Genomic DNA, 26,531 nt, shown 5'->3' on the forward strand with positions numbered 1-26,531 from the left:
CTACCAGTATAGGCAACCACTGCCATTTTAGTTACCCCTGTATCTCTCTGCTTCCAGCTACTGTTCTAGGAGAGCACAGGTCTCCTGCAGGTTGGCATGACTGCCAGCCCCATGAACAAGTCCTGAATACCACTGATTTTCCCAAGAATATTATGATGGTCAGGCAGAATTTTCCCTTATAGGCTAGAAAATTTGACTTCATATTCACTTCTGTAAGTTTTCCATCAATTCTACTGTATATTTTAAATCCGCACAAACAGACCTGAAAGTCATTAATAAGAAACTGAAATTGAGAGTTAATAATGATGTAGCAACCACTCTGGACAAGAAAAGAAGCTAAATCAATCATATTTGTACCTTGAGAGACTCATAGTGCTCTTGCCTAATTTCTTCATATTCCTCTAATATTTCTTCAAAGAAGTCATCCTTTAAACTTTCATCTAGGAGCTGGGAGCACTGAAAAAAGCAAAGAGAAAGCACTAGATAGATACTGTAACATGGAATAGTAAGGACGGAGCATGAACTTCAGATTAAGCCATCAGTTTTCATGAACCTTACCTAATTAAACTTGACAATGCTAAACTCAGCCTCACCACTAATCTACAAACTAGACTTAAAGCATGTTTAAGAATATTACTGGAAGTACTGCCCTACTACACAGGTAGTATTAAGAGAGACCAATCTGGCTCTGGAAAAATCTGAGAGGAAGATACCCCAGGACTTTAGAGCTTGAATAGTCTTAGAAACACCTCCACAGCTTGGCTTAGTTCTTTCCAGTAGGTATTTGCCAACTAACATTACCCATTCATCTAAGAGAGAGAGCATCTATCACAGAAAACTCCAGTCAGCCACTTCACAGCACTAACATTTTTTTATTGACATATCACTAACTTCAGGAACAAAAAGATTAGAGAACAAATAGCAGGAAATGTCACCAAATCACATCACTTCTCACTAAGAAATGTCTGAAAACTACGATAAAGGCCTCAAACTGAATCATGTCACTGTCACTGGAGAAACAGGCATTTAAATAAAGGTACTCAATGACAATAATTAAAATAAGTCTGATGAAATAACCAAGCAACAGCAAAAAATAACTCAAGCAACAGTAGTTTGGAAACCGTGGTCTCTGTAGTGCCTCTTCAGTTTTCTGCTGTAATGTTAAGCCTTAGAGGAAAGGATGAGGGGCATAACAGAAAAACAGGGCATATATTTTTGCATGGATGAGAAACTATAATGTAGAACTTACAACCACAACACTCTTGGATGCATCCAGGACATGAATTACAGGTGCGCTATATCGTGGGGCAATTTTAACAGCTGTGTGTGTTCTTAAATGAAAAAGAAAAAGAGTGAGTATTTTCACAACTGAAACAAAAAACAGACAAAACCCCAGAATCTTTCTCTCTACAGTCAGATAAATCCTGACTTAATGGATAGACCAGAACTTCAAAAGAAGAAAGGAATTCATCCATCTGCTACATTTGGATGATTAAACACAGATTATAATAAACAGGTACATAAACACTTTCCTTCGAAGAGTATCAGAATGCTTTATAAGCAATACTCCAACTTACTCACCCTCCCTCACTGTCTTATCATTGACTGAAAGTCAGCAACTCCTTAGTTCAAATCTCAGGAAATTTCAGGAAGAACATTCCAAGCTAAGCCTACCAACAACTACAGAAATTTACCTTTTTGGTGCTTCTTAGATTTTTCCCTCCCATATATAAGTTTCTAGGTTTACAGACTTGCATTAACATATTCTAATGACTATTACTTCAGTTTCTACAGTGCTCTATCTCAGAGCCAGAAGCATAAGCTCTCTACTCACCTGAAGAAGGGATTCTGTTAGTGGTCAATAAACAGAAAAACTTGTTCCTCCTAGGCCAGTCATGTCATATGCAATAATGAAAAACTCCCAGTTCATCCAAGTATTAAATATTTACTCATATTCCAACCTTACTCATCAAAATACTTCAGCATATAATGAAGAATCACTTCCCTATTATATTGCTTTGTTGATCAAAGTTTGGAGTCCTAACCAAGGCCTAAGCTAACATACAAAATGCAGCTGACTACCGCAGTTGCTCACAGTCCTGCCAAACTATGTGCAAGTAAGTGCAGGACCGATGATCTTGCAGACAAAAGTTCAGTTTGCTTTCTTGAGTCCTAAGGTCAAACCCCATTTTCTGACTGATTTAAATCAGAACACAGGATGTGATCTTCCACAGCGAAGATAAGATCTCCTTTTTCTTCAAGTTCTGTCAAATATTTAAAGCATTTGGACACAGAGGCTACTGATCACAGTGCAACATAGCTTAGGATCTTCTTAATCTGCTTCTTGACAAGGCACTTTTGATCTTAGCAGATCCATTCACTACAAACAAGATATTGTATCTTTCATTTTGATAGGAGCAGAAAAACAGAGCAAATAGGGCATAGTCCTACAGTGGCTCTGTATCATTTAATGAAAACTATTTTTTATAAACACTGCCACAACAAGACTGTCACCATTATTTGTCAGCATCTGAATTTACCCAAGCAGTATAATAATAGTGCAAACATCATAGTAAGTTAAGAAGAAACTCAATTACATACATTCTGTAGGCAGCACCCAGACTCTTTCTCTCAAACTAACCTCATTTCCCCCCCTTTCCAAGTATTTATGGTCCACTCATTGCAAAGAATGAGATCTACTCATTATGGAGAATAAGTGTAGAGGTTGCTAATGAAGAACCATCTAACATATACAAGCTTTCAGAATGCACATGTGTGGTTAAACTTAAGACTATGAAAAGAAGCAAAATTAAATGTTTATTATCTATCCAGTATGCCATAAAGAATACTTTTCCTTTACATCTGTTTCACAGAAATTGTATTTATCTGGGCAGGTGCATGTGTATATATTTATATACAGTTCACGTGAAGAAGAAATTATTATTTACGTAAATAAAATTATACATATATTATTCAATAATCTCCATATTCAGCAATAAAACTTATGCTGCCTTGCTGTTGGTTACATTCATCTCCAAGAAGTCTACAAAACTGTGTGACATTGGCTATTAGGACACAATGTCCAATGCACAAACACTAAAAAGATATGACGAAGGGGCCCTCCTAAGCCGTCCACTTAGAATAAAGCTTTTTTGCAGAGAAAAATTCCATGTTTGTTCTCAAAGTGTCAAAGCTATAGGAAAAGGGGCTCCCATGAAAAAGGAGAAAAAGGACACAGTTAACCTTGCTTTATAACTACAGAACTAATAAAGACAGACAATAATCCTACTATTTACTATCTGTAAAGTTATGTTAACTTCAAATGCTAACTTTTACATTAGTCTTAAAGTCATTTGCTAAGGCTGAAACTACAGAATTCATGGACCTACTGGTTCTGATCAGAACATGCACTGCTCTGGTAAAGAAATGAACACCACTAACAGCTTTTAGTTACACAAGAAATGACCTCTTCAATCTCCTGAGCTGTCACCTACTCAAACATATTGGACATAAACCAGTTAGCAAAGCGTGACCCAAGGCCTTTACACATGCCCAAAACACATTTGTGGTAAGGCTAATACTAGGTGTCAGCCAGCTGTCAACACTGTTCTTCAGTACATCATAGCAGCTATATTATTTCATTTGAATGGATCTGAGAGAATTAGATCTCAACAGAAAAGCTCAGTCTATCAAGCGCAAAAATATAACTACTTCAAGGTATGCAGCTAGAACACATCCCCTGTAAGCCTGCTTGAGCAGGACTGGGGGGCTCAGCATTGCAAAGTGCTGAACAACAACCCAGAAAGTTACGCTAACTTTCCTAAAGATAGTTAACTGCCCACTGTCAGCAGTATCATTTCTAGGCTAAAAATCATGCCTATTCACTGGTAAATCGAAACCAGACTGTTCGACCCCTTAGAAGAACAGGGCTCTATTCATATGCATATGTCTGTGCACTTCTAGACAGAAAGATTAAGGTCAGCACATACAGCACTTGCACAAAGGAAATGTTTAAGGTGTCCATTATTAGTTGTGTCCCAATTGCATTCTACCACTATAATCCAGCACCTCTAATATAAGAAATAACTTTATCAGTTTTGAGTAAATGCATAACAATAACTGTGTTGGGGGAAAATGAGGGAAAGGGGGAAAGAAATGACTATAAAGTTCCTTTCTTCCCAGTTACCAATATTTGCATACATGTTTTCCCATCTTCCCAACCCAGACATCTTACTTAGAAGTAGTTGCTCCTCCAATCAGCAATGGAATCTTTATTGCTAATCTCTCCATTTCCTTGGCGACAAAAATCATTTCATCCAAAGAAGGGGTGATGAGACCAGACAGGCCAATTATATCTATTGCAAATTTACAAACACACACAAAAAAGATTTAGCAAATCCACTCTAGAAAAATGTAAAAATTATTACAGAAAATGTTTCATTTCTAGCTTCATGCATCAGACACAACATAGTGAGATAAAAGCATGGTAATCGCTAACCTGGAAGCTAGGTTTGACCTAATTACAAAGTCAAAGATTTCCAAGAATGAAGGTGGTTCCAAATCCCCAGTCTTCACAGCTGCTGAGCACCTACTGCTCTAGTTTCAGACAGAAATACACAGTACTTCTGATTATCAAGCTTCATACCTCACTGAGGTTTGTCGCTTTGTTGAAACTGCAGTAACTGAGGGGGTAAGAGATTAAAAAAAAAAAACAAAAAAACCTAATTTCTAGCCAAGGTATGTAAGATTAGGAGTTTCATCGAGACATGAAATGAGACAAAATAATTATAGGCTCTGCTCTTAGAAACGGTCAGCAAACACTTTCAAACTTCACCACTTATATTCCACACAATTCACCTCTTCCAAGATGCAATACACAATTTTAAAGCAACTGTAACTTGGGTCAGAAAGAAACTTCATTATTTTTTAGAACAATTCATCCTGGTTTTCACACTCACTGGTTTGGAAGGCTGAATATCAAGTTATTTTACGGATTTAAGACTCAGTACAAAGTTACTTAACCTTTCCAAGCCTCCATTTATTCATCTGTAAAACAAATAACTAAAACATCTCTCTTGGACTTGTCCTTGTAATAAATGTTTTCAGTTCCTTGGATAAGTTTCACAGAAGTGCCAAATACTAAATAATTACTGTTGTTAATGTACAAGTTCTGATTTATTCGAAGGTAGTCTGACCAAATCATAGGCAGCATAGGAATGCAACGAGTAGCAAAAAAATGCAAGTGGGGTTTAAAAATCAAGCAATTCAGGAGTACTAATGAAATCTCTCCATACCTGCTTTGTTTTCAACAGCAGCTCTCAATATCTTATCACATGGAGTCATGACTCCTAAATCAATAACTCTGTGAAAAGAAGTGAGATGACACAGTATTTTTTAAAAAGTAGTCAAATATTTCTGTTAAAGGGCAAACATTGCTCTTACGGTAAATGACTGACCTAATATTGAAGCTAAGAAAAACAAAACAAAACAAAATCTTCATTTTAAAACTTCTGCTAGTAATTTTAATGTAGGAAACAACCTCTGGGTCTGCAATAATTTTCAGCACACTAGAATTTTAGATGATATAGTACCAAAGAAAAAAATTTAAATTATTTAAAATAATTTTTTTAATTACTTTTTCATGTTATTTCTGAAGTCAGTTGGGCAATACTAAAAGGTTTGGATATGATGTGGACATCGTACCTTATGTCAGGAATATAAGCTGATTTATATTAAGTATCCCTTTATTATTAAAGCCCACATTTTGTGAAATGAGACATCGCACTTTCCTTGCTAGCATTCTATTGCTATTATCCCTAGCCACTGCCAGCATTTCTGTTTGTTTGTTATTTCCAGTGAGCCACCCCAGCCTGCTGGCTTCACTCAGCCTCACTCCTACTCATGCTCACAGTGAACTGAAGCCATGGTGTTTTATAAGTAAGTGGCTCATTCTAAATAAAGCTCAAAGAAGCCTGAAATAATCAACAGAAGTTAAAGCAACACTGAAATGGAATATATAGCATGTACACAGCACTGTTGCTGGCTTCAACACTTTTGCTTTAATGAAGAGATGACTTTGGCTCTTCTGTAGAATAAGTTACAGCCACACAGTCAAAAACAACACAAAGGGGAAAAAAAAAAGTATGGCTGATGAGACAAGATGCAACTCCAAAGCAGATTCAGCAGCATGCATACAGGCCTGGAAAGAGCTGACTTTTCTTAAAGTCTTTTGGAGACTCAGGATTAGAATCTTGTCCTTTATTTAAAAAAAAAAAAACACACCTCCAATAAGTTTTTAAAACCTTAGTTAGCAAACACCTTGAAAAACATACCAAAAGGTTCATTAGAATCTTACAAGTAAGACTTCCTTTTTTCCAAAACACAACACTACGCGCAGGCAGTCTTGCCTGCTGCAATTGTCCTGTTTTCTTAAATACAAAAATTGATCATCTCATCCATGTTTCAGTTAATGTTAAACTTTATTCATCTCAGACACTGATTTACTAGAACAAAAGGCTACTAAAAAAGGAGATATTCCCTCTTGCCTCCCCATTAGCAATAGCTGGTATGATCAGTGTTCCCAGTCACAGCTAGGGGAACAGAGGAGGACAGTAACCACAAAATGTCCACCTCTAATCTGCTGTCATCATCGCAGCTGCAGCTAGGCTCACCTACTACTCAGGTAGCCTTACACATTAGCTAACCTTACACATTATGACAGTAACCAGGAACATAACCGTTCATCTCTTTACCTGAAGTTGTTACAGCCCAGAACGACTCCCACAATGTTCTTGCCAATATCATGTACATCTCCTTTGACCGTGGCTAGTACTATTGTACCATGGTAAGGATCCTGAAAGGTGAACAAGTAACATCGGAATTAAATTGCTCAGAAGCCTCAAAACGTTTGCACAAATTCTTCAACAGTGGAATCCTGATCCACAACTGAGACTCCTATGATAATACACGTAATTGTAAAACATAGTGTATGTGATGTAACCAGTATTAAAAATTATTATAAAAGATCTTGGTCATAAAACCCTGCACTTAAACATACAAATGATTAATAATAAAAAGAAATGTTCTTGCAGATTGAGTGCATGTTATTCAAATATCTGGGTTTAACAAAAGTTACAGATAAAAAGTTTCAGATCTGGATGGCATTTTGTGCAGTGCAATGCTCGAACTTGTAAAGTACCTCTGCTTCAAACATAACCCCCCCCCGATAAATAGTTTAAATGGATTACATATTTAGAACAAGAGAGTATGAACATTCATAATCACACACCCATTTGAGCATCCAGGGCAATCTCCCAATGCAGTGCTGAAAAGAATGAGAGGAATTAGGAAAAGCAAAAGGGTCTATTTTTTTATGCAACATCATTAGCAAGGAAAACATTCCCGTGTACCTATCAGGTGACTTCAGACTACGAAACAGGCTGGAAAAAGAATCTCCTTGAAGAAGGGAAGCCCTACTGTCACAGACTGTTCCTAAGTTAGATGGCACCCTCCAACCCTGCAAAAGGGGCCTTAACCAGCAGGACAACAGTGAAACTTCCCTGCAGCAGCTCTCCACCAGGACATGGGCCTTCATGATACTTTATTAATAGTATAATCAGTGCTGTCATTTGGAGCAGCTCCAGGCTATCACAGTGCCATGTTTGAATTTGTTCAGGATCAAAGGGGAATAACAGACTACTTGAATCACACAGCATTTATACAAAGGGGAAACCTGAGTGCATTCTATGGGAAAACACAAAACATTTTTCTGTCCACTAACTTATCTCTTTTGCAGATGACAGAACTGGTAGATTAGATCTTTCTATAAAGCATGTTATCATTCTGGACTTTATCAAGCAGCTCTCTCCTTCATGAATCTATATCACCTTCTTTATATATTACCAAGAGGGAGAGTGACATTTCCCATGATACTAACACCTTTGTTGAATAAAAATCCCTACATCCCCACCAATGCTGCTGTTTAAATGGTTAATCTAGCACTTCCCCAGTGCTCGTCTTTTCAGAAGACCAGTTAACTGAGAACACAAGATTTTATTTTTATTTAGGACAGCACCTCTGGACATCAATGAAAAATTTTGCAGGTGAAAATATACTGCTGTACTATAAGAGAAAACTAAAAAAAAAAAAAATTTAATCAAGGATTGGGGGAAGAACAAAAAACACTATACACACGCATCATATCCAATAACTATTGTTGATTTAACTAGTGATTGATATCCAAGGAAGAAAATTGACTGATCTGCAAATAAGAAGGAAAATCTGTGCTTGGCAGCAAGCAGTATGGGCTAGAGCACACACTATTTTACATAAATTGTGTTTACAGCACACTGATTTCAGTTGTCTCAAGCAAGGAGGTCCTCAAGTTCTGGGCACAGATCCAGATGGCTTCTTTTTTAAATCTTGGTAGAGATCCACAGCCACAGCCACTTATCCTCAAACATAACGATCAGCAACTTGCATTGCCTGGCAGTCTGCAACTAAAACTGTCTGGGAGGTTTCAATAGGCTGAGTAACGTTAGATGGATAAGCTACCACAATCACTTGCCTCCAAGTCAACATCTAACATCAGAGACAGAGGCAGCTGTCCTCTTTCTCTCCAACTCTCTATGCAGAGAAAAAATATACACAGAGGAGGAAGGCACTACAATCCTCACTCAGCAGAAGATGGAAGAAGCAGGACAGAGGCCTTACTTTTTTCCTTCCTGCTTTCCTCAGCAACACAGAATACCTCACAACCTCTGCAGAGTGCTTATTATATTTTTCAGAGTCTCTCAAACCCCATTTAACTTCTTTTTAGGAAAAGACTTAAGTGCCAGAGGGTTCACAGTAGGTCCCAATTTAGTGCCCACTGAAAACAATGGAGGAAGTAATTTTTGCTGACTTCACACAGCATCAGAATAAAGCAGAAGATGCCAAACTCAGGCACTTCTAAGAGTCTAAACCGGTAGTGCATCTGAATTAAAATAAAAAAGAACAGCAGTGGAAAAGGAAAGAATAAGCAGGAGGGAGATAATACACAGAAAGGTGACTCATGACAGAAAGAACAGATACACTTGAGACAATGGAGAGAAGACATTGTCTTTACATCCAAGAGAGAATGGGAAAAGAGACTAGGCATTCTCCTTCTTTCATTAAGATTACACAGGTTTGATTATCAGGGTCATCACATCATATATTCCATCAATCAAATTTGGAAGAAATTACTTCAAGTATATGCACAGGTAGTTGATAAAAACATTCTCAAAGAAGAACCACCAACTGTTAGCTGTCAAACAAGAAACGCTATAAAGGAGAAGCCCACAAGAACCTGAAAATCATTTAATATTTTCATCAGTGATTTAAGATGATCTATAAAATGGAAAGATGACAACAAAGGAGGGGAGAATGGATGCTGAAGGACAGGACTAGGATTCAAGATTAACTTGACAAATTAAATAAGCATCCCTAAAATCAGTAAGATAGAATTCCGTAACAGAACTGCCGAGTATTGCATGGGAAAAAAAAAAAAAAAGGCATCAAGAAGAAAATGTAAGATGGGGAATAACTAAAAAAACAACATAACTGCAAGATTTGTTAGAGGACGAAAGTGGACTGCAAAGTCAATACAAGACCACATGGCACACTGCTGCAGAATGCCAGATATTAGCACTAGCCTTACGTGAAACAAAGGTAATTGCTCAACTCTGTCTGCCACTGGTATCCAGCTGAAGCCTCACCACATGTTAAGAAGGATTACAGAATCAGACACAGAACTGGATGTCCTTCTGAAGCCACTTAAATCGTGAGTCACTTACTTATGATAGCTCATAACTTTCTCAGGTAGTATACTGCAGTGCTTTGATATCATTACAGCATTTCCTTCCCCCCACCACCTAACCTAAGTATCTTCCCACTGAAATTTAAGCCCCATTTACTCTTGACAAGATGTGAAGATTTTATTTTTTTCTTCCCTACAGATATCTCTCATAAAGATGAAGATTTTAGGCAACAAAAGTCTGAAAGAAAACATATGTCACTCAATTCCTCCAAACTTTCACTGAAGATTACATTCTCTGTGCTTCTAATCATGGCTCTCTTTTGAAACTCTAATTAGTTCATATATTTTCCTTGAGCACCACCTTCAAAATGGGATGCTGTGTTTCTATCAGTGCTGAGTGGAGCATAAAAATCACTGCACTTCACACTTACAAATTCTAGTTTGGTAGTTGTTGGGGTTTTTTGGGGGGGGGAGAGGGTGTGGGTTTTTTTGCAATAGTATGACATTGTTGACTGACATGCCATTTGTAACAACTACAACCCTCAGACCTTTCTCTAGGAAGCTACCACCTAGCCAGTCATTTTCCATCTTTTATTTGTGCCATTTGGTTATTTTTGCTTCCATATTAGTACCATGCACTAGTATCTACTGTACTATAATCAAAGCAGTCTTGAGAAAACAAAAAAAAATCATACATGAAAAGACTAAATTCAGATCCTGTTTTCTTAAATACTTGATAGCACCCCACAACTTGGTTGTGACTGCAAATATAATCAGCCTACTATGCTATCATAACATGAGGCCTGGAAGTCATGATCTATACAGAAATGTTAGAAGAATTTGGGGTTTTTAGCTGAGAGAACAGTTTGGGGCAGGAGGGGGGGGGCGCTAGGGAGAAAGATGATTAAAGAAAAATATTGTAACCTGCTTTGAACATCTAAGAGGGAGTTATGGAGTTTATCAAAGGTAGAGGAAGTAGCAGATACTGGCAAAATTTCCCGTAAGGAAGACTTAGATCAAAAATACCAGAAATAACTAATACTAGAATTAAATGCCTACAAAAGCTTATGGCACCCTTCAGGAGGTTTTTAAGAACAGGTTAGACACATACCAAGCAAATTCCACAAACTCTGCACTTTATGCATTCCACTTCAAATTAAGCCAAGATTATCCGTTTCTGTATGCCTTGTTCAACTCTCAGGCATAAAAAGCAGGCATAAATGTCATTAGGAAAACAATTTCATTTTCTGTCAAGACATGCTATGAAAGAGTTACAGCACAAGTGACTGTATCTTGCCTCTTCCTCTATGCTGCCTTGTTCAATTCTCCTTTCCTTTCTCTCTTTTTCCATATAGGGAACAAGGTGGCCAACTGCTTTCTTCATAACTCGAGCAGACTTTATCACCTGAATGGATAAATGGAGAGAGGGAGAAAAAAAAAAAAAAATCAGATGGAGGAATACCCTCAAACTTCTCATAGCTTTCTTCTATACCCATTCAAACAAGCAACAAAACTTCTCATCATTTGCAAACTGAGATTCCAGCTTTGCAAAGCATTCTGTGGTACGAGGCTGCTGGTCCTATTGGACTAATTGTCCACACACAACACTTGTTTTCACAGTGCAACCTCTGGGACCACTCACGACAGAATGAGAAGCTACGAACAGGCAATGACGTTTAGCACTTTCCAAGTCTGTACCTTTAAGTAAAATCCATGAAAAAGAGCAAGAGAGAAAAGAAGATCCAAACAAACATCACTTGATTTAAAACTACCTTCCAAATCAAGCAAAAACACTCAGGAGAAAAGGAAAACAATTGTGGAAAAGTGTATAGTCAAGTTCAAAAATAAAGAAAATTAAGGCAACTTACTAGCAGCACCTCAATTTTCTGAAATCAAGTGCTATATCTGAAAAGAGAGCCAGCATAGAATATTTTGGCTACATTTTACAATGCTAGTTTTTGGGAAATATGAAAACATAAGAAATAATTTTCTCTTTACCTGAGGCAGAAACATCTTTCCAGCACCAAAAAGATCACCAACAATTTTCATGCCATTCATCAAAGGCCCTTCAATTATATTTAGAGGTCTAGGATATTTTTCATGATTTAATCTTGCCTCTTCTGTATCTGCAATGACATACTTCTCAATGCCCTGGGAAAAAAATTGAAAAGCTTTCAACTTTCTAAAAATACAGCCTATATTTAGAGTTGTCTTCTCTCCCCCAAAAATCAAAACAGAAGTATAAAGAGATACTTTACATACTACTAGTCTTTAAGAATATTTCAAATGTATATTTAAAACAGGTTTTCTTAGGAAACAAACACTGTATGTCCAAGGCATATAAAATTATTCTAAACAATAGTCACAAATATTAGTGTTTTTGTTTGTTTTTCTTAACCTTGTCAAAAGACATTCGCATAAAGATTGCTCCCTCAGCAGATGTGCAACTCAGTGCAATACGGTTATACTGTTAAAGGACCAGAGAACAACTGGATAGTAAAAGCAGTAAGTAGCAATGAACTAGTGCTACCAGCACTAGCAGAATAAAATATCAAAAATTAAAGACCTCAGTTGTGAAGTTTAAACTAAAATCATCACAATTCTGTCTGGTTTACTGATTTCGAAGCTTTATTAATTAAAAAAGTATAGTTGTTGAAGGATTTTTAAGCCAAGAGTGGCCCTTCTAGTCTAAGAGCTGAAATTTTATGCTTGAGAGTGCTCATCAGCCATTTGCTTGGGCAGGGCAATTTTCTACACAGATTCACCTTTATGAGAGCGTATTCCAGCCTTTCCTCCACAGAGCTTTTCCGCCATTCATCAGTCTGTACCACTTTTTTCCCTCCTTGGGCATGATTCTGAAAAGGAAAGACATTCATAGGAGCTTGACAGTAAAAGAAGTACAATTATGGACTTCAGTTTCAGAGAAGTCAGAATAATTTTATGTACTGTACATAAAATATTTTTAAATTATTCTGAAGAGTTTGTCATACATGCAAGTCACGTTGTAAATGTATGTGATGTAGGGCAGACAGTTAGTGGGTCAACATCCCAAAAAGTACATGTCTCAATGAAGATGTTAAAAAAAATTAAAAAAAAGGAACAATTCTAACAATTTTCACATTCTTAAAAAAAGGCTGAAATGACTAATCCTGAGGGTTTTACTTCTGGGAACATAATCTAAACTGATTCCTGGCCCACACAATGCCACCTCATTTTAAAATTCTAATTAATTTGGCACTAAAACAGTTTCTGCTGGGACAGTTTATGCTATTTCATATCACAGACATCTTTGCAATCAGAAGGCCTAAAGGGCTACCGTTTATCACGCATATGGACTGTCCTGGTCCCTCGCACACTCTCTCTGCCTCACACTCCCCTTCTCCCCCACCTTCTCTATGAATGCAAAGGCCAAAAGGGCTTCATGGTACAAGAAGGCTCTTAAGCACCCATGATGAAGGCTCATGGAAGAGCACACTGCCCATTACTTCAACTACCACACTCCAGGCAAATGATTCTTTTTCTCCCCCAGCTAGTCCTCATAATCTGAAGTTTTTCTTTCCCTGTGAACCCTCCTCTACTTTTGAGTGCTCATTAGCAACTCTTTAAAGACAAAGCCGCGGAAAAAGTCACGGAAACCTCATCCAAAGCAAGATCTCATTCATGAGAACAACAACAAGAGTAAGTCCTCATTTGTGTTGATATGAATGTTAGCTAACTTCACTGCTTCTCATTACCAATCCCACTCCCCTCATGGATCTAGTTTGTAAAAAGAGAACGAAAGAAGGAGGAAAAGGTTGACTAGAGAGGTTGTGGAGTCTTAGAGATAGTCAAAACACAACTGGGCACGGCCCTGAGCAACCTGCTGTGGATGACCCTGCCTCGAGGGTCACCCTTCTGTCAAAAGCTGCTAAGTGCTCCTGAACCTCTGGCCAGACATTTTAGCAAGGAGATCATCCTGACCTAAAAATAACACTGCTTTAACCAACCCATGAAGCTGTAGGGTAGGCATGCAGGGACCACAGCAGCAAACACTACATGCAGGTCTTTAAAAAACAGGATGATTATACTGCATGCTAGAGGAAAAAAACAGCTTCAGAAGCACAACTCCCACTGCCGTAAATGGGACTAAATTTCAGTTTGAGAATTTTGCAGCTGTACACATGATGGAAAATGTTTTTTAATCTCAAACTTCAGACGTAAACAGATCTCCTAAATGGACAAGGAATAAATGCCTTGCTTTCCCCAAAGGTCTAGCATTCAAGCAACTGGCACGCACTATTACCTGAAGGAATTAGGAGGACACTTCACTGGAGCTCTATGAGAGGTGCAATACTTGAAATGACACTGCACATTCTATGTTCTTTGTGCAGAATAAACTGCAGTAATCAGAAATAAAAAGAACATATGCACTTACTGACTGGTGAATACACGTCTGTGTTTAAAAAATTAAAAAAGAATTTAAAAAAGCCTTTACAGAAAAGAATTTAGAGTTATTCCAGTGCACTAAATCAGAGGAAGATCAGAAAAAATATTTGAAAAACGCTCCAAACTCCAAAGTCTTATATTATATAGGCCCTTCCCTTAGTTGTAAGTAAATTATAATGTATCCAGCCTCTTGCATTTCTCCAGAGCCAGGATGATATCCAAATCAACATGCTTAAATTTTTGGTTTCAATAGTATTTTATGCTAACTTTTAATACATCTTTTAAAGATGTTTTGAATCAAGATATTCTTTCTTTTTTGTAACTGGGGACTGTTCTATCCATGCAATAGAACAATTGCCACAAGCAAGAACAGAGATTCCAATTTTTGAAATACCAACAATAGTTTCCCACACTTACAGACCTAAAAGGAGGTGTCCACTCACATTTTTACTTTTCATGCTCCATTTAGATTCATGTTCCACGTTCTGCAGAAACACTACCTAAGCAATCTCTTTCTAAACTTTTTAAAAATATATTTATGTGATTGATCTTCTTCAAATTTAAGTCACCTTGAATTAAGACTTCCTTAACAGAAATGTTTCATTTTAAGTGATCCTCTGAAGTGTATTTCTGTTGCTCTCAGAGATTCATACAGAAGGTATTTAAAATCCCAAATGCCTGTAAGTAATTTCTGAAAATTCCATTAAATAGTGGTCTGTGTATGCTGTGTCAATGGTTGTGTAGCTCTGTCCTTTAAGGCCTTCATCTTTCCACTACGTTTTATTCTTTTGCATGTGTGTGCGTGTGTGTGTGTGTGTGCGCATGTGTGTGTTTTTCTTCTTCCTCTCCACGCAACTCTAAACACCCTAACAGTAAGAATCTTCTTACACACAGAAGATCACTTACAAGTGAATTGCTGAGATACTAACAGCACATTATAAAACCGCCTAGGTACAAGGTGTAGAGAGAGTCTTCCTGTACTGGTTTTAAACATGTTGCCATCATTTCTGAAAAGCAGGTGTAACTGTGGTGCAAGCTACAGAACAAATGAATCTGCACATGTAAACAATGCAGCCAGGAGCTACAAAAAGGGCATGCAACTTTCAGGTGCACTCATCTCTAACTCTAGGAGCCACCTAACCCAGAGAGATTTTTGCTCTTGGCTCTGTTAGAACAGCATTTCACTAATCTTATGGTTGATAATCTGGAACCCACCACAAGTGTAATATGTATCTTTTATCACCACCATCGTGACAGTATCTCATAAACACTAATGAGCTGATCCCCATTTTGACATGGGTGGCATCCTGCACTAGAAGTCTACAGCATAGCCAGGAACCATAGCCAACCACTTAACTTTTCATATATACTCCAAGCAAACCTTTACCACTAAAGAGACATGTTTAACGTCTTTCCCTCCTGCAGGGCACTCGTCGATTGTGCTCCAGCAACAAGGTTTAGTTTGGCTGTGGGTTAGCCTTTTCTGTCTTGATTTTTTAAGAGAACACATATGCAGTCTGATCTCCTGAAGCACCTGAAAAACTCCAGTGCAGGATCTTTCAAGGCACCTGTGAAACTGGACAGGCTCAATCTGTTACAGAGTTCACGTTTTGTTCTTTTTCAGTAACTGAACCGCACACAGTATCAGTAGTAACTTCTAATGCCCACTGTTATATTGGCACATGTTTTATAGGCTGTTCTATCTATCATCAGCAGGGAGGTGCTGAAACCCAGGTGCTAAGCTAACCACTATTCAAAGCTTAAAATTGGCAGTTACCTGAGCATAATGTAAAAGTTTCTCTGTCGCATCAGGATCTTTGTTCCAGATTAGATTCTCACACAGCTGCAGCAAATCCTTGTGGATATCATCATACACTGGCAGATTCCCAGCATTCACAATTCCCATGTCCATGCCATACTGAAAAAAGTATACAGAATCCCCTCACCAGGGCTCTCAGACATAGCCCTGCACATTTGCCAAATGCAAATACATGGGGGCCAAAAGCACACCATACCTTAATTGCATGGTAAAGGAACACCCCGTGCATTGCTTCTCGAATAGCATCCATTCCTCGAAAGGAGAAAGACAGGTTGGAAAGGCCTCCACTTATCCTGGCTCCTGGCAGTGTTTCCTGATGGAATTGTATGTAAATTTTTAGAAAACCTGTTTCCAAAAAGGAAATCTAAACAAAGTAAACAGTCCACAAAACACCTGGTCGCTGAGCTGTGGAGCACTGCCGATGCCCTCTCTTTTTCTCTTTCCTGTTTCAGATCCTTCTACAGTTACTGAAGCTCACGAAAAGAAATTCAAATCTCTACACAAAAAACTACAAATAAAAGAAAAGATCCACCTTAGTTACATGTAAGCAACTACCATGGTATCTGTAGTCACTGGTGCTCTTCTAAATGCACAGCAGCATTCCAGATGTTCCCCCCGGCAGACCTACTTGCGTCTCTTCCCATCCCTCAGCCAGCAAGGCAGGAGCAACCTCCCTGCCCACCTGCATGCCTCAGGAATGGTTAGCTGCTCATGAACTTGAGCTAGCTCATGTACTTGAGCAGCTAACCTTGAGGGAGCAGCCTTCCTCCAGAAAGGCACATGCCGACAAAATGCCCTGCGAGGTGTTCTGCTGCTGGCAGAACATCTCCAGACCAGCTTATTTACCCTTTGAAATACAAGAGTACAGCTTCCCTGGCTGTATTCAGGTAATAATCTTCATTTTTGCATCTCCTGATGCACACATTTTGGCTAAACAAAAAGTCAGCTTACTGCACAAAGTCCATCCACAGTAATTGAACCTGTATTAATTAAAAAGAGCAGCTTTCACATACCTTCAAAGAGGTCTTTTTGGCTAGAACACTGAATGTGATTCTTACCTTATTTAATTAGTATAGCATTTTTACAGTAGAGTTAATGTATTGAAATATATTTACAGAACTATTTAAAGGTCTTCTACTGGAAATAAAGCAATATAGGGGAACAGCTGCACTTCACAGGAATACCCCCCCCCCATTAATTTAAAATGCTTGTTATTTTGTAGCAGTCAGATTTTTTTTAAAGTAAACCCAGTAAAATACTTTAAGTCAAAATAAGCTTATAACTCACTTTTATGGTTTTAGCAGCATTGATAAAATTCATGGCATATTGGTTATGTTCTTCCATTCCAGTGCCTATGGTCAAAATATTAGGGTCAAATATTATATCATTTGGATTGAAGTACAGTTTTTCCACAAGGAGGTGATAAGCTCTGGTACAGACTGCAATCTTGGTTTCCGTTTCTGTCGCCTGGGGAAGAAAAAGAATTCTTCCTTGAAACTAACAGACAACATGAAAAGCAAAGTCCTCAGATATCAGTTACAGCCCTAGTGACTACAAGATTGGGAATTCCCAATCTGAACACCATGAATATAAGAAAAGGATTATACATAAGAATTTTGTATTATAAAACACCACCACCACGCCTGTATCTGGAGTTTTGATTCTACCCGTTAAAAAAGAAAAAAAAGATTTTGTTCTCCAACATTTCATCATCCTTTGCAAAGTTTAACATTTGGTTTTTGAAAAAAAAAAAATGAATTCACAAAGATTCCCCTCTAATATAAAACTCGATTTCTGAATTAAAAAGTCTTTTGTGAAGGAAGGAAGAGCTCAGCATAGCAGAGTAAGCAAAAAATCCAGTCTTGTGCTAACAGCAGTAAATTTGGAGCAAAACTTGAATTCCTCAAATGGGTGAACAACATAAGAAATGCTTATAAATCAGGGTCAAAAATACTGCTAAGAGCAGAGGCCTCTTTAAATCACCTATGCCAGTGAAAAATATCTCCTTTAACAAAGCAACACTCACCTGACCCACTTCATCAAAAGCCATGACAACCACAGCTGCTCCATACAACTTAATTTTCCTTGCTTTGTCCAGAAAGTCTTTCTCACCTTCCTTCAGACTGATGCTATTCACAATGCATTTCCCTTGGCAGCATTTCAAACCTGCTTCAATCACTGAGAAATTTGAGGAGTCAATGCATAACGGCACCTGCAAATAACACAGAGGTGAGCAAGGACAATACATACAGGTTATGAGTTAAATGTTCCACATGTTGTTTGCCAATTTGGACATAAAAGCAAGCACAATATTTATCAGCTTTTATGAATAAGAAGTTTCTAGATGGCACTTGTTGATTCACTTTGCTTTAAATGCAAACTCAGAGCAAATTTAACTCAAGAGCTTCTACGAATATTCCATCACACAGAGACCTCTCCTCTCTGTATTGTCTTGTGTTTCTGAATGAGATACTTATTTCTAGAAAATGCACTTACTTAGCAGGAGCACCTTTTAGATCGCATATCCCTAGCATTTTTAAGGTCATGCATTGCCTATACATAGACTGTGGCTCAAAATTGTTGGAGCAGAAACCTACACGCAGTTTTAACCAATGAAAAAGACTGACATATGTTTAGTTGAAAACAGAGAACGTTAAAACGTCAGTTCCTCCAAAAGGCTTTCCTATTACAGTACCTTCCCCTCTTCACTACCGTCCAACACTGCCCCAAGAAAGGCATCAGAACAGGGTGCTCTGATGCCTCTGGTTTTTTTACTACACATCTAATGAAGGATCATTTTATACATCTACACCTGCTTACGAAGCATCTAACCTGGTTACTAAACAAATCAATATCAAAATCTTCTGAAAGGCAGCTTCCAGCTCAACAAGATATTTTGTATTGTGCTTTGGTGCAACTCAGTTACTACCTTTGCAATATCAGGTTCTGAAGAAATCAAGTTACAAAATCTGGTCATAGCAGCAGGGCCGTCCAACATCCCATCGTCCATATTGATATCAAGAACCTGGGCTCCCATCTCAACTTGCACTTTGGCTACGCTAAGGGCTTCCTAAAAAAAAGATTCAAAAACCAAAACAAGTCAGCAGAAAACAGGGCCTAGTCGTTCTCAAGATAACATTTCACTTTCCGAAAAAGTGTGCAGCCCTACAAATTATCAAAATAAAAGTATCCTTTCTTAAAAATTTACAAGGCAATCTGTAAGAGAATAAGGAAATAGTCCTTAATGTACAGCAATACAGAAGTCATTAGCATGGCACAATCGATAACTATTTTATTCACAAAAACACAGCACCAGAGACCTACACGTGCTGATAGTGCCATTAGTTTTAGACAGTTGGTCATATATTTAATTGAAAGACCTAAGATTTGCATGGTAACAAGGATTTCTGATTGCACATGATGACAGGAAACAGTCTCTGTGATGGTATAAAATAAGGGTCTGGTGTCACAAGCTATGCTCTTTTTTAACACAGAGTACTTTATTTTTGGAGGTTGTTCGGCATTTTTTCCAGCTGCAGGATAATCACCAAGTGCTAAGAAGGAAATACTAAAGCTTTCCTTCCAGCCCACATAATTTTCTTTTTTAATCATGCTGAAGATTAAGGAGAGAAAAAAGCAAAACAAAACAAAACAAAAAGGCTTTTAGTTGTTCACAGTCCCTAACGAGCTGCATTTAAGCTCCTTACTTAATAGGTCTAACTTGCTTAATGAATCGTAAGACCTTAAGAGTTAGACTTCGTAAAGCCAAGCTAAAGCTTTAATTTGATCACATCAATTAGAACAGTAGAGCATGTTTTGGGGCAGAACCTCAGCTGGCAAGAAACATTACTGTACTATTTGTTTTAATAAAGTTATAGTAACAATTTACACCAGTAAAGAATGAGCCCTTTGGCCTTTTCATTTTGGCCCTATAGCCATTTCAAGTGGCAATTACTTTCTAAACACCTTTTTCTGTAGCAACTCTCACTTAGCATGCTAGAGCCAGTGATCAAAGTACACACAGATGCAACCATGATGCTGACCAGGACTGGAGAAGGAAGGGGTAGGAGAGTGGGGCTGCAAAGCGGCACAGTCTCTCCCATGTCAGATATACCCCACACATGTGAGGGAGGAGGGATTACAATCCCTTTCCTTCTTTCTCTCTCCTCTGTAAATCCACCCCAGATACAACACAGACCAGGACATTTTCTATACCATCACCCTGTGTAACTAAAATCAAAATGGAAAATCATGTTTCCTGTAATACTTGTCAAAAAAAGCCCTTGTGAAACCCTTCTTGCACATTTAATAGGAGCTGATAAGCACAGAAACAAAGGGCAGTGAGAAAGTAAATTCTTCTTGTTTTCTTCCTCTTGTAACTGACATAGAGTAGTGCTTTGTGCCAGCAAAAGAAGCAGCTACTAATGCAGTGCAACAGAGCAATGAAAATCAGAGCATTATCTATAAAGATCATTGTTAAAAAATATACTTCGTAGTTGCCTGCCATGATGAGTCTAGCAAACTTCCGTGATCCTGCAACATTGCAGCGTTCGCCAATATTAACGAAGTTGGTGTATGGCCCAATCCTGAACGGCTCCAGACCTTAAAAAGATATTTTTGAGCATGTTTGTAAAAATACAGAAAAGAAAAGAAGAAAAACTGTGCAAGAAAGGCAAAATTCCCCTTCTAATTTGTGACAGACAAATCTTTCTTTCTTTGGGAATTGAGGTTTATCAGCATATGAGGACATGCACAGATCTAATGAGTAACGAGCAAAGCAATGCAATGAAACAAGTTAATTATAAATACACAGCCACTTCCAACACATATGCCAAAGGTTTCTATGCTTCCTCAGGGAGAGTCAATAATTTACCTGACCCACAGTAAATATTACCTGATTTGTCCAATATAAAATGACATGAAGCCGTGATGCTTTGGGCATCCATGCATGCCTCTCCATTTCCAGCTTATGTTATCTCATGACTCTAGCACCACCAGAGAAGAAGCCCACTGAATTAATTGCCAAACAAAGTGATGGCTCTTAACCACATATCTAAGTTCAGAGAAACCAGGCAACAGCCAAGAAGGACTCTTGGGTAACAGCTCAGTGGTGAACAAACCTTACGGTAGAACAGAGAGGGCTCCTGCATGAAACCATGGGGCAACCACGATTTATTTCACTTATATTAAACTGTTTTGACTTTGAGATATAAAATACAAACCCAAAACGAAGGGTCTGTTTTATTTGAAAACACTGCCCAGTGGCTTAAAAGAAGGCCTGGCTGAATAATCTACAGAGCCAAACTTTTTGTTGTTGTTGTTTAAACAAAGACATTATAGAGCTACATGTATCGCTATAACATTGTCCCAGTGCAGATGGATCCAAGTCTGAGGCCATAGGGGGCAGCTGCATCACAGCAGATGAACTAGGATCTCTCCCCAGCTCTGCCACCAGCTGTAGCCAAATTACCCGACCTCTCTGTGCCTAGCTCTCCCCAGCTGCAAAGTAAGGATAAAGATAACTCACCATTACAAAGTGTCTGAGATTTACTGAGTAAAATATATGCTGGCTTGGTTATATTATACAAGACTGCAATAAATTGTGCCATTAATCCTTTGGATTCAGCTTGAGACAGGCCAAAGCAACAAGGTTTACATCTGGATATACATCCATAAGCTTGCTGGGTTCAGGTAGAACCAGAAACGCATAGCCATTCTGATTAGTGGAGAATAGCAAATACATTTATAAAGGAAGGTTACATGAGTTAGAAAGCTCAAACTGTTACACCCTGTTTTACCTGACAGCAGCATGTATCCTTCAGAGAGAGAAGAAGGTGGAATGCGAGGTTTACATAATTTCACGGCTTCAGCAATTTTCCTGAGTTACAGAAAGAGGAAGATAAAGACTCTCAAAGGTTTTGAATAAAATTAAACCACTCCAAACAAGACTCTAGCAGAATATACTTGACACACACCCCATATCTCCAATTCAGCCCTTCACAGACAAGGCTAATGAACATGTTTCACTTGTGTGGCCAAAGGCAAAAATATACTCCTGGAAGATCCTATGTAACTATTTGCAGGGAATGTACAAAGATGAAGATTTATCAAATGTAGAACATTATAAACTATGACAACTGGATGCTCACATGCAGGTAGCCTGATGGATATCAGTACCAGCCTTCAACTACAGTGACTCTTATCCGCATTCATGATTTACTGAGCTGAGCAATTGCTGATTGCAGTGAAACAACACAGGACAAATATCACTCTGTGTCGAGATGCATTTCTCAGATCCCAGAACAACTCATGAAGTTCATGAGCTATTATCCTTCTTTTCACTCCAGTCAGGAACAACACACGCTGTCCTCTGCACACTCATGTACCACCTCCTCCCAGTTTGTATAAGGGTAAAAATGAACCATAAAGGCCCCTTCTCTTTTAAGCCCAAGTGAAGAAGGTCGGGTTTTTTCTGTGCTAGTTCTAGGGAGAAAGATATGAAATACTTCTCCCAACTGGCCAGGACTAACACCAACTTTATAGCACTCCCAAAACCTATTATAGATTTTCCCCCCCTTTCTCCCCTCCCCCAGCCTTCCTTTTACCATCAGAGAAAATCTGACATTTTACCAGCTAGCTAGGGGCCCGAGAAAGAGGAAGAATGTAGAAAGTAAGGGAACAAAGATGGGAACTCTATTCTATCCAATGGTAAAGCAGGAGGAATGGTTCTGGAACAATTTTAGAAGACAAAACAGCAGAGATATAACCTTGTTAGAACCATGCCTCCACCCATTCCTCAAAATACACATGGCTATGAAAGCCAGATTATTTCTACTGCACACACTGCTGCTATTTTCATTCAAGTGATCCATCTTTTAAGGAAACTCTAAGACATGCCACAGAATATTGCTCCAAGGAAACTGCATTTAATCTACTTTTCAATGCATCTAAAATTGTAGTTCATAAAGCACCTGATATGTGCTGGTGTAGTCCCACAGCAACCTCCAACTATATTAACCAAACCATCCAAAGCAAAATTCTGTAAAACGGAGGGAAAAAAAGAATTTAGTTTCAAGTTAATAAAGGTATCTAACATCTATATTCTCCATATATTAAGCAAGTCAGAGGATCACATGAAAAAAAAAAAATCAGATGAAGAAACATCAGTACTGTTTTTTTTTCTTAGGATTTGTTTTCAGATGTGGATGCCTAAGGCTAACTGGCAATTTTGATACCTAATTTTAGCAAAGTACATTTGAAACTGGCCCACTTTATGCCCAAGTCCCAGATGAAAACTTGGATGAATACCGAGATCATTGATACTACAGTATAGAATTAACATGCAGAAGATACTGCATTCTTGCTGACACACAGCAAGTCCAACCACACAGTTCTGCCTCACACAGATCGAGTAGCACTTGGAAGGACACCTTGCACTGGAACACCACCAGTATCAGCTGTTCCTACAAATGCAACTCTGTAAAACTCTGCCAAGTTCATAAAAACTGCTCAGCTTTTTGAACAATTCCCAAATGGGCAAGCAAGAATGTAGGAGTGCAAATGAAAAATATCTGCAGATCAAGCTGCAACAAAGCTGTTTAGTGTAGGCAAAGGGAGTCCAAAGTAATCAAGGTTTTCAGAATTACCTAAACAGTTTCTCTTACCCTGGCATCTCAAAAGCACTACTGGCTATAAACAGACAAAATGACATGCAGAGCTACCCAAGGAAGAAACTAACACAGTACTGTAACAAATGCACATAAAATATAAAGATGTATGTCTATGGCTACTAATTTGCCAGATATGACAGGTTTATGAGAAATATTACATACCTTTATATGCTTGGCAGTCACTTCTGGAGTTTCATCATAACCACCAAAAGCATTGGGAAGACCTTGAAAAATAATTTTCCTACTATTGTAATTTGTTTAAAACCTTACAAGAGCACAATTAAATTCCATAAAAGACACATTTAAAGTATCTACACTTGTATGAGAACTACAGTGCCTTGTCACCCTTGCAACCATTACTCAATAGATTATTACTAACTATGCAAGACAGCATTCTGAATTGTCACAGAACTAAAAAGTTACTTTTAGAAGCTTAAAAAATTCTTAATTTGCTTTTAATGGTAGCAACAACCTTTTCAAGCTAATTCAACTCTATTATTTCCAATGGGATAGAATGTTTAAATACATTTCTTCTGTATATAAGCATAGGAATATGGGCACGTGCACTCACAACACACCTGCATTGGGGTAACAGATGATGTAGGCCGTTGTACATTTCCCAATTGTTTCAATGAAAGGCCGCATTTCAACTGCCCCTAAAGCACAATTTAAGCCAACACTAGAAAAAAAAAATTTTTTTTATTTGTAGGTAAAGCACAAAAACACCCATTACAAACAAAAGAGATCAAAGTTAGTGCTGGTAATTACTAATTCCCACAATCATCTGCAAATCAACCACCCTGGTCTCTCTTTTCTTTAACAATCATCAACACAGCAAGACTGGATGGATGGGGGAAGATACCATCTCAGCAAAATGACAAGCTTCTGAGGGTGAAAGAGAAGGGCAAGGGGGAGTCCCCAAGGAAGGGACTGAATTGAATTGGGAATGGTAAATCAAGATTTCATTTCAAAGTGCAGGAGGAAAGTGGTGGCATTCTGACAGCAACTATAGCAACATGACAGCTCTGTACTTTCCAGAGGAGAGAGAGAAGGGGTGGAATGAGAATGACAGAGTGAAAAGGAGTTCTGTGTTGCAGGAAGAAGTATGAGAAAAGTTGAAAGATCAAAGAATTGCCTCAAACTGTTAACTTATAATTTTCTTTAAAATTTGCACATAAATTTTGTCAACCCTAGAAGAAACTGAGTGCATCCCTGAAGATGCCTTATGGCAGCATTAAGCTTTTGCATTGAATCTGCTCAGTGTATTATCCTGCATCTTAGTGACCTAGACAGCACTACAGCAGGAATCTTTTCACATGAATAAGCTTCTTAAACAATTTCACCACTATAAGAGGTACAACCCTGTTTTCTTTAATTCAACCACAGATACATAAGTGTGACTTGAACTCAAAATGACTATATTGATATTAAAAAGGGAAACTTTTCTTTCATAAAGTATGTCGGAGACCTTTTACAGATGTTTCCTGATCACTCTGCACCATTCTAGTAGCCATCCTAACAGCTCTGCAAAACTCAAAAGGTGCTCACAGTGCAGCTGGAAGAAGAAGATGCAAAAAAACTTTCTCCTTTCCTAGAATAGTCTCAGGGAGGACACAGGCTGGAGGAGATAATATCCACATCTCCCAGCTAACTGAACGACAGGCCGCCTCAGAAGTAGCAAAGTTAATAAAGTGCACATATGCCCACTCAGCTTCCCAGAGGTGAGAAGCAATAAAGCCCTGCACAGGACTGGGAGCACAAAATGGCTTTTACTTTTCTCCTGTTTCCTAGGAGCAGGTAGGGGGTTTCGTATTGATAACTACACAGATAACAGCAGCAAATACTTGCAGCCCGATTCACCTGTTGGACAGAATGACAAAACCTTGAGATGCAAGGGGCTCATAGCACCATCTGAGAGCAGGGACCTGAACACTGAACAGTCAGTTTCCTGAACCAAACAATGCACAAACCCCTTCTTCCCACAGCTTGTTTTTTTTAATAGCCACATCTACCTCTAAAATGTTTTTTCCGATGCTTTTTGTATGGGCCATTCTACTTATACAGAAGAGGTTTTAAAAGAATCCTTTATTTCCATCTCCCCATTTTGTGCTTACATACATTTAAATCATTCACATAGATCCCCCAGATATATAGAGCATGTACTAAATCAGGGAATACACAATTACAACAATGAAGATCTGGAATTTATTGCAGTGTGGGCTCATCCTTTAGGATTACTGAAGCAAAGCAGGCTAAGAGTTGTTAATGAGACTGTCTGTCTTAATCAAATGTAGATGAATGCAATGTATTTACTACTGTTAAGTCACGTTCAATTTACAAGCCTCCAGCTCACACTTTCTCCCCCTCTCCCCTCGTAAGATAACTGTCTTTCATATTAGGTAGCTTCATTACTCCCTGCCTCATCTCAGATCCATCTGACTGTTTCTGAGTATTGACTCATCTGTCATTCTCTTTACCTCATCTCAGCAGTGAGATACCGTAAAGCAAGCTGGCATACTCAGCAAATGAGCACTTTTTGATCTTCTCACTTGACTTACTGTGTACCAGCCCTCCAGAACGCCTCCAGACTGCCTGAAGGATTGCCTGCCGCAGGGGTAGTTAACAGATCTATGAGCATGGCACCATCCATGCCTTGTTTCAACACTATGCAATCAAACTAAGCACAGACATGTACACTCATTCAGAAGCAAAAAGTAGCTTCCACTGCCAGCATCATCTTCACGTGCCACTCAGCATCATTATGAGAGAAAATATTTGAGAAAGCAAATCCATTAGCCCGGCCTCAAAAGCCAGCAGTCTGGAACCAGGCAGCTGGTAC

General features: G+C 38.4%; 1 protein-coding gene and 1 long non-coding RNA gene across 2 annotated transcripts in view; one reads left to right on the forward strand and one right to left on the reverse strand.

The window, feature by feature from the left end:
• Positions 1 to 11,193, forward strand: part of LOC106485502 (uncharacterized) — a 54,736-nt gene extending 43,543 nt beyond the window's left edge. Inside the window, exon 5 of the long non-coding RNA XR_001292731.2 lies at positions 11,134 to 11,193. This is a non-coding gene — a long non-coding RNA (uncharacterized lncRNA). The remainder of the gene's footprint in view (positions 1 to 11,133) is intronic.
• Positions 1 to 26,531, reverse strand: part of MTR (5-methyltetrahydrofolate-homocysteine methyltransferase) — a 50,276-nt gene that overhangs the window by 10,052 nt on the left and 13,693 nt on the right. Inside the window, exons 9-26 of the mRNA XM_067293365.1 lie at positions 24,271 to 24,371; positions 23,855 to 23,916; positions 22,994 to 23,061; positions 21,821 to 21,900; positions 20,512 to 20,624; positions 18,952 to 19,092; positions 18,049 to 18,234; positions 17,310 to 17,489; positions 16,219 to 16,335; positions 15,981 to 16,121; positions 12,544 to 12,633; positions 11,777 to 11,929; positions 11,076 to 11,183; positions 6,753 to 6,853; positions 5,295 to 5,362; positions 4,235 to 4,355; positions 1,250 to 1,331; positions 358 to 456 (exon numbers count right to left, since the gene is read on the reverse strand). Of these exons, the coding sequence (XP_067149466.1) occupies positions 358 to 456; positions 1,250 to 1,331; positions 4,235 to 4,355; positions 5,295 to 5,362; positions 6,753 to 6,853; positions 11,076 to 11,183; positions 11,777 to 11,929; positions 12,544 to 12,633; positions 15,981 to 16,121; positions 16,219 to 16,335; positions 17,310 to 17,489; positions 18,049 to 18,234; positions 18,952 to 19,092; positions 20,512 to 20,624; positions 21,821 to 21,900; positions 22,994 to 23,061; positions 23,855 to 23,916; positions 24,271 to 24,371 (2,011 nt within the window). The remainder of the gene's footprint in view (positions 1 to 357; positions 457 to 1,249; positions 1,332 to 4,234; positions 4,356 to 5,294; positions 5,363 to 6,752; positions 6,854 to 11,075; positions 11,184 to 11,776; positions 11,930 to 12,543; positions 12,634 to 15,980; positions 16,122 to 16,218; positions 16,336 to 17,309; positions 17,490 to 18,048; positions 18,235 to 18,951; positions 19,093 to 20,511; positions 20,625 to 21,820; positions 21,901 to 22,993; positions 23,062 to 23,854; positions 23,917 to 24,270; positions 24,372 to 26,531) is intronic.

This window comes from Apteryx mantelli, chromosome 3 (assembly GCF_036417845.1).
Source record: "Apteryx mantelli isolate bAptMan1 chromosome 3, bAptMan1.hap1, whole genome shotgun sequence".
Lineage (NCBI taxonomy): Eukaryota > Metazoa > Chordata > Aves > Apterygiformes > Apterygidae > Apteryx > Apteryx mantelli.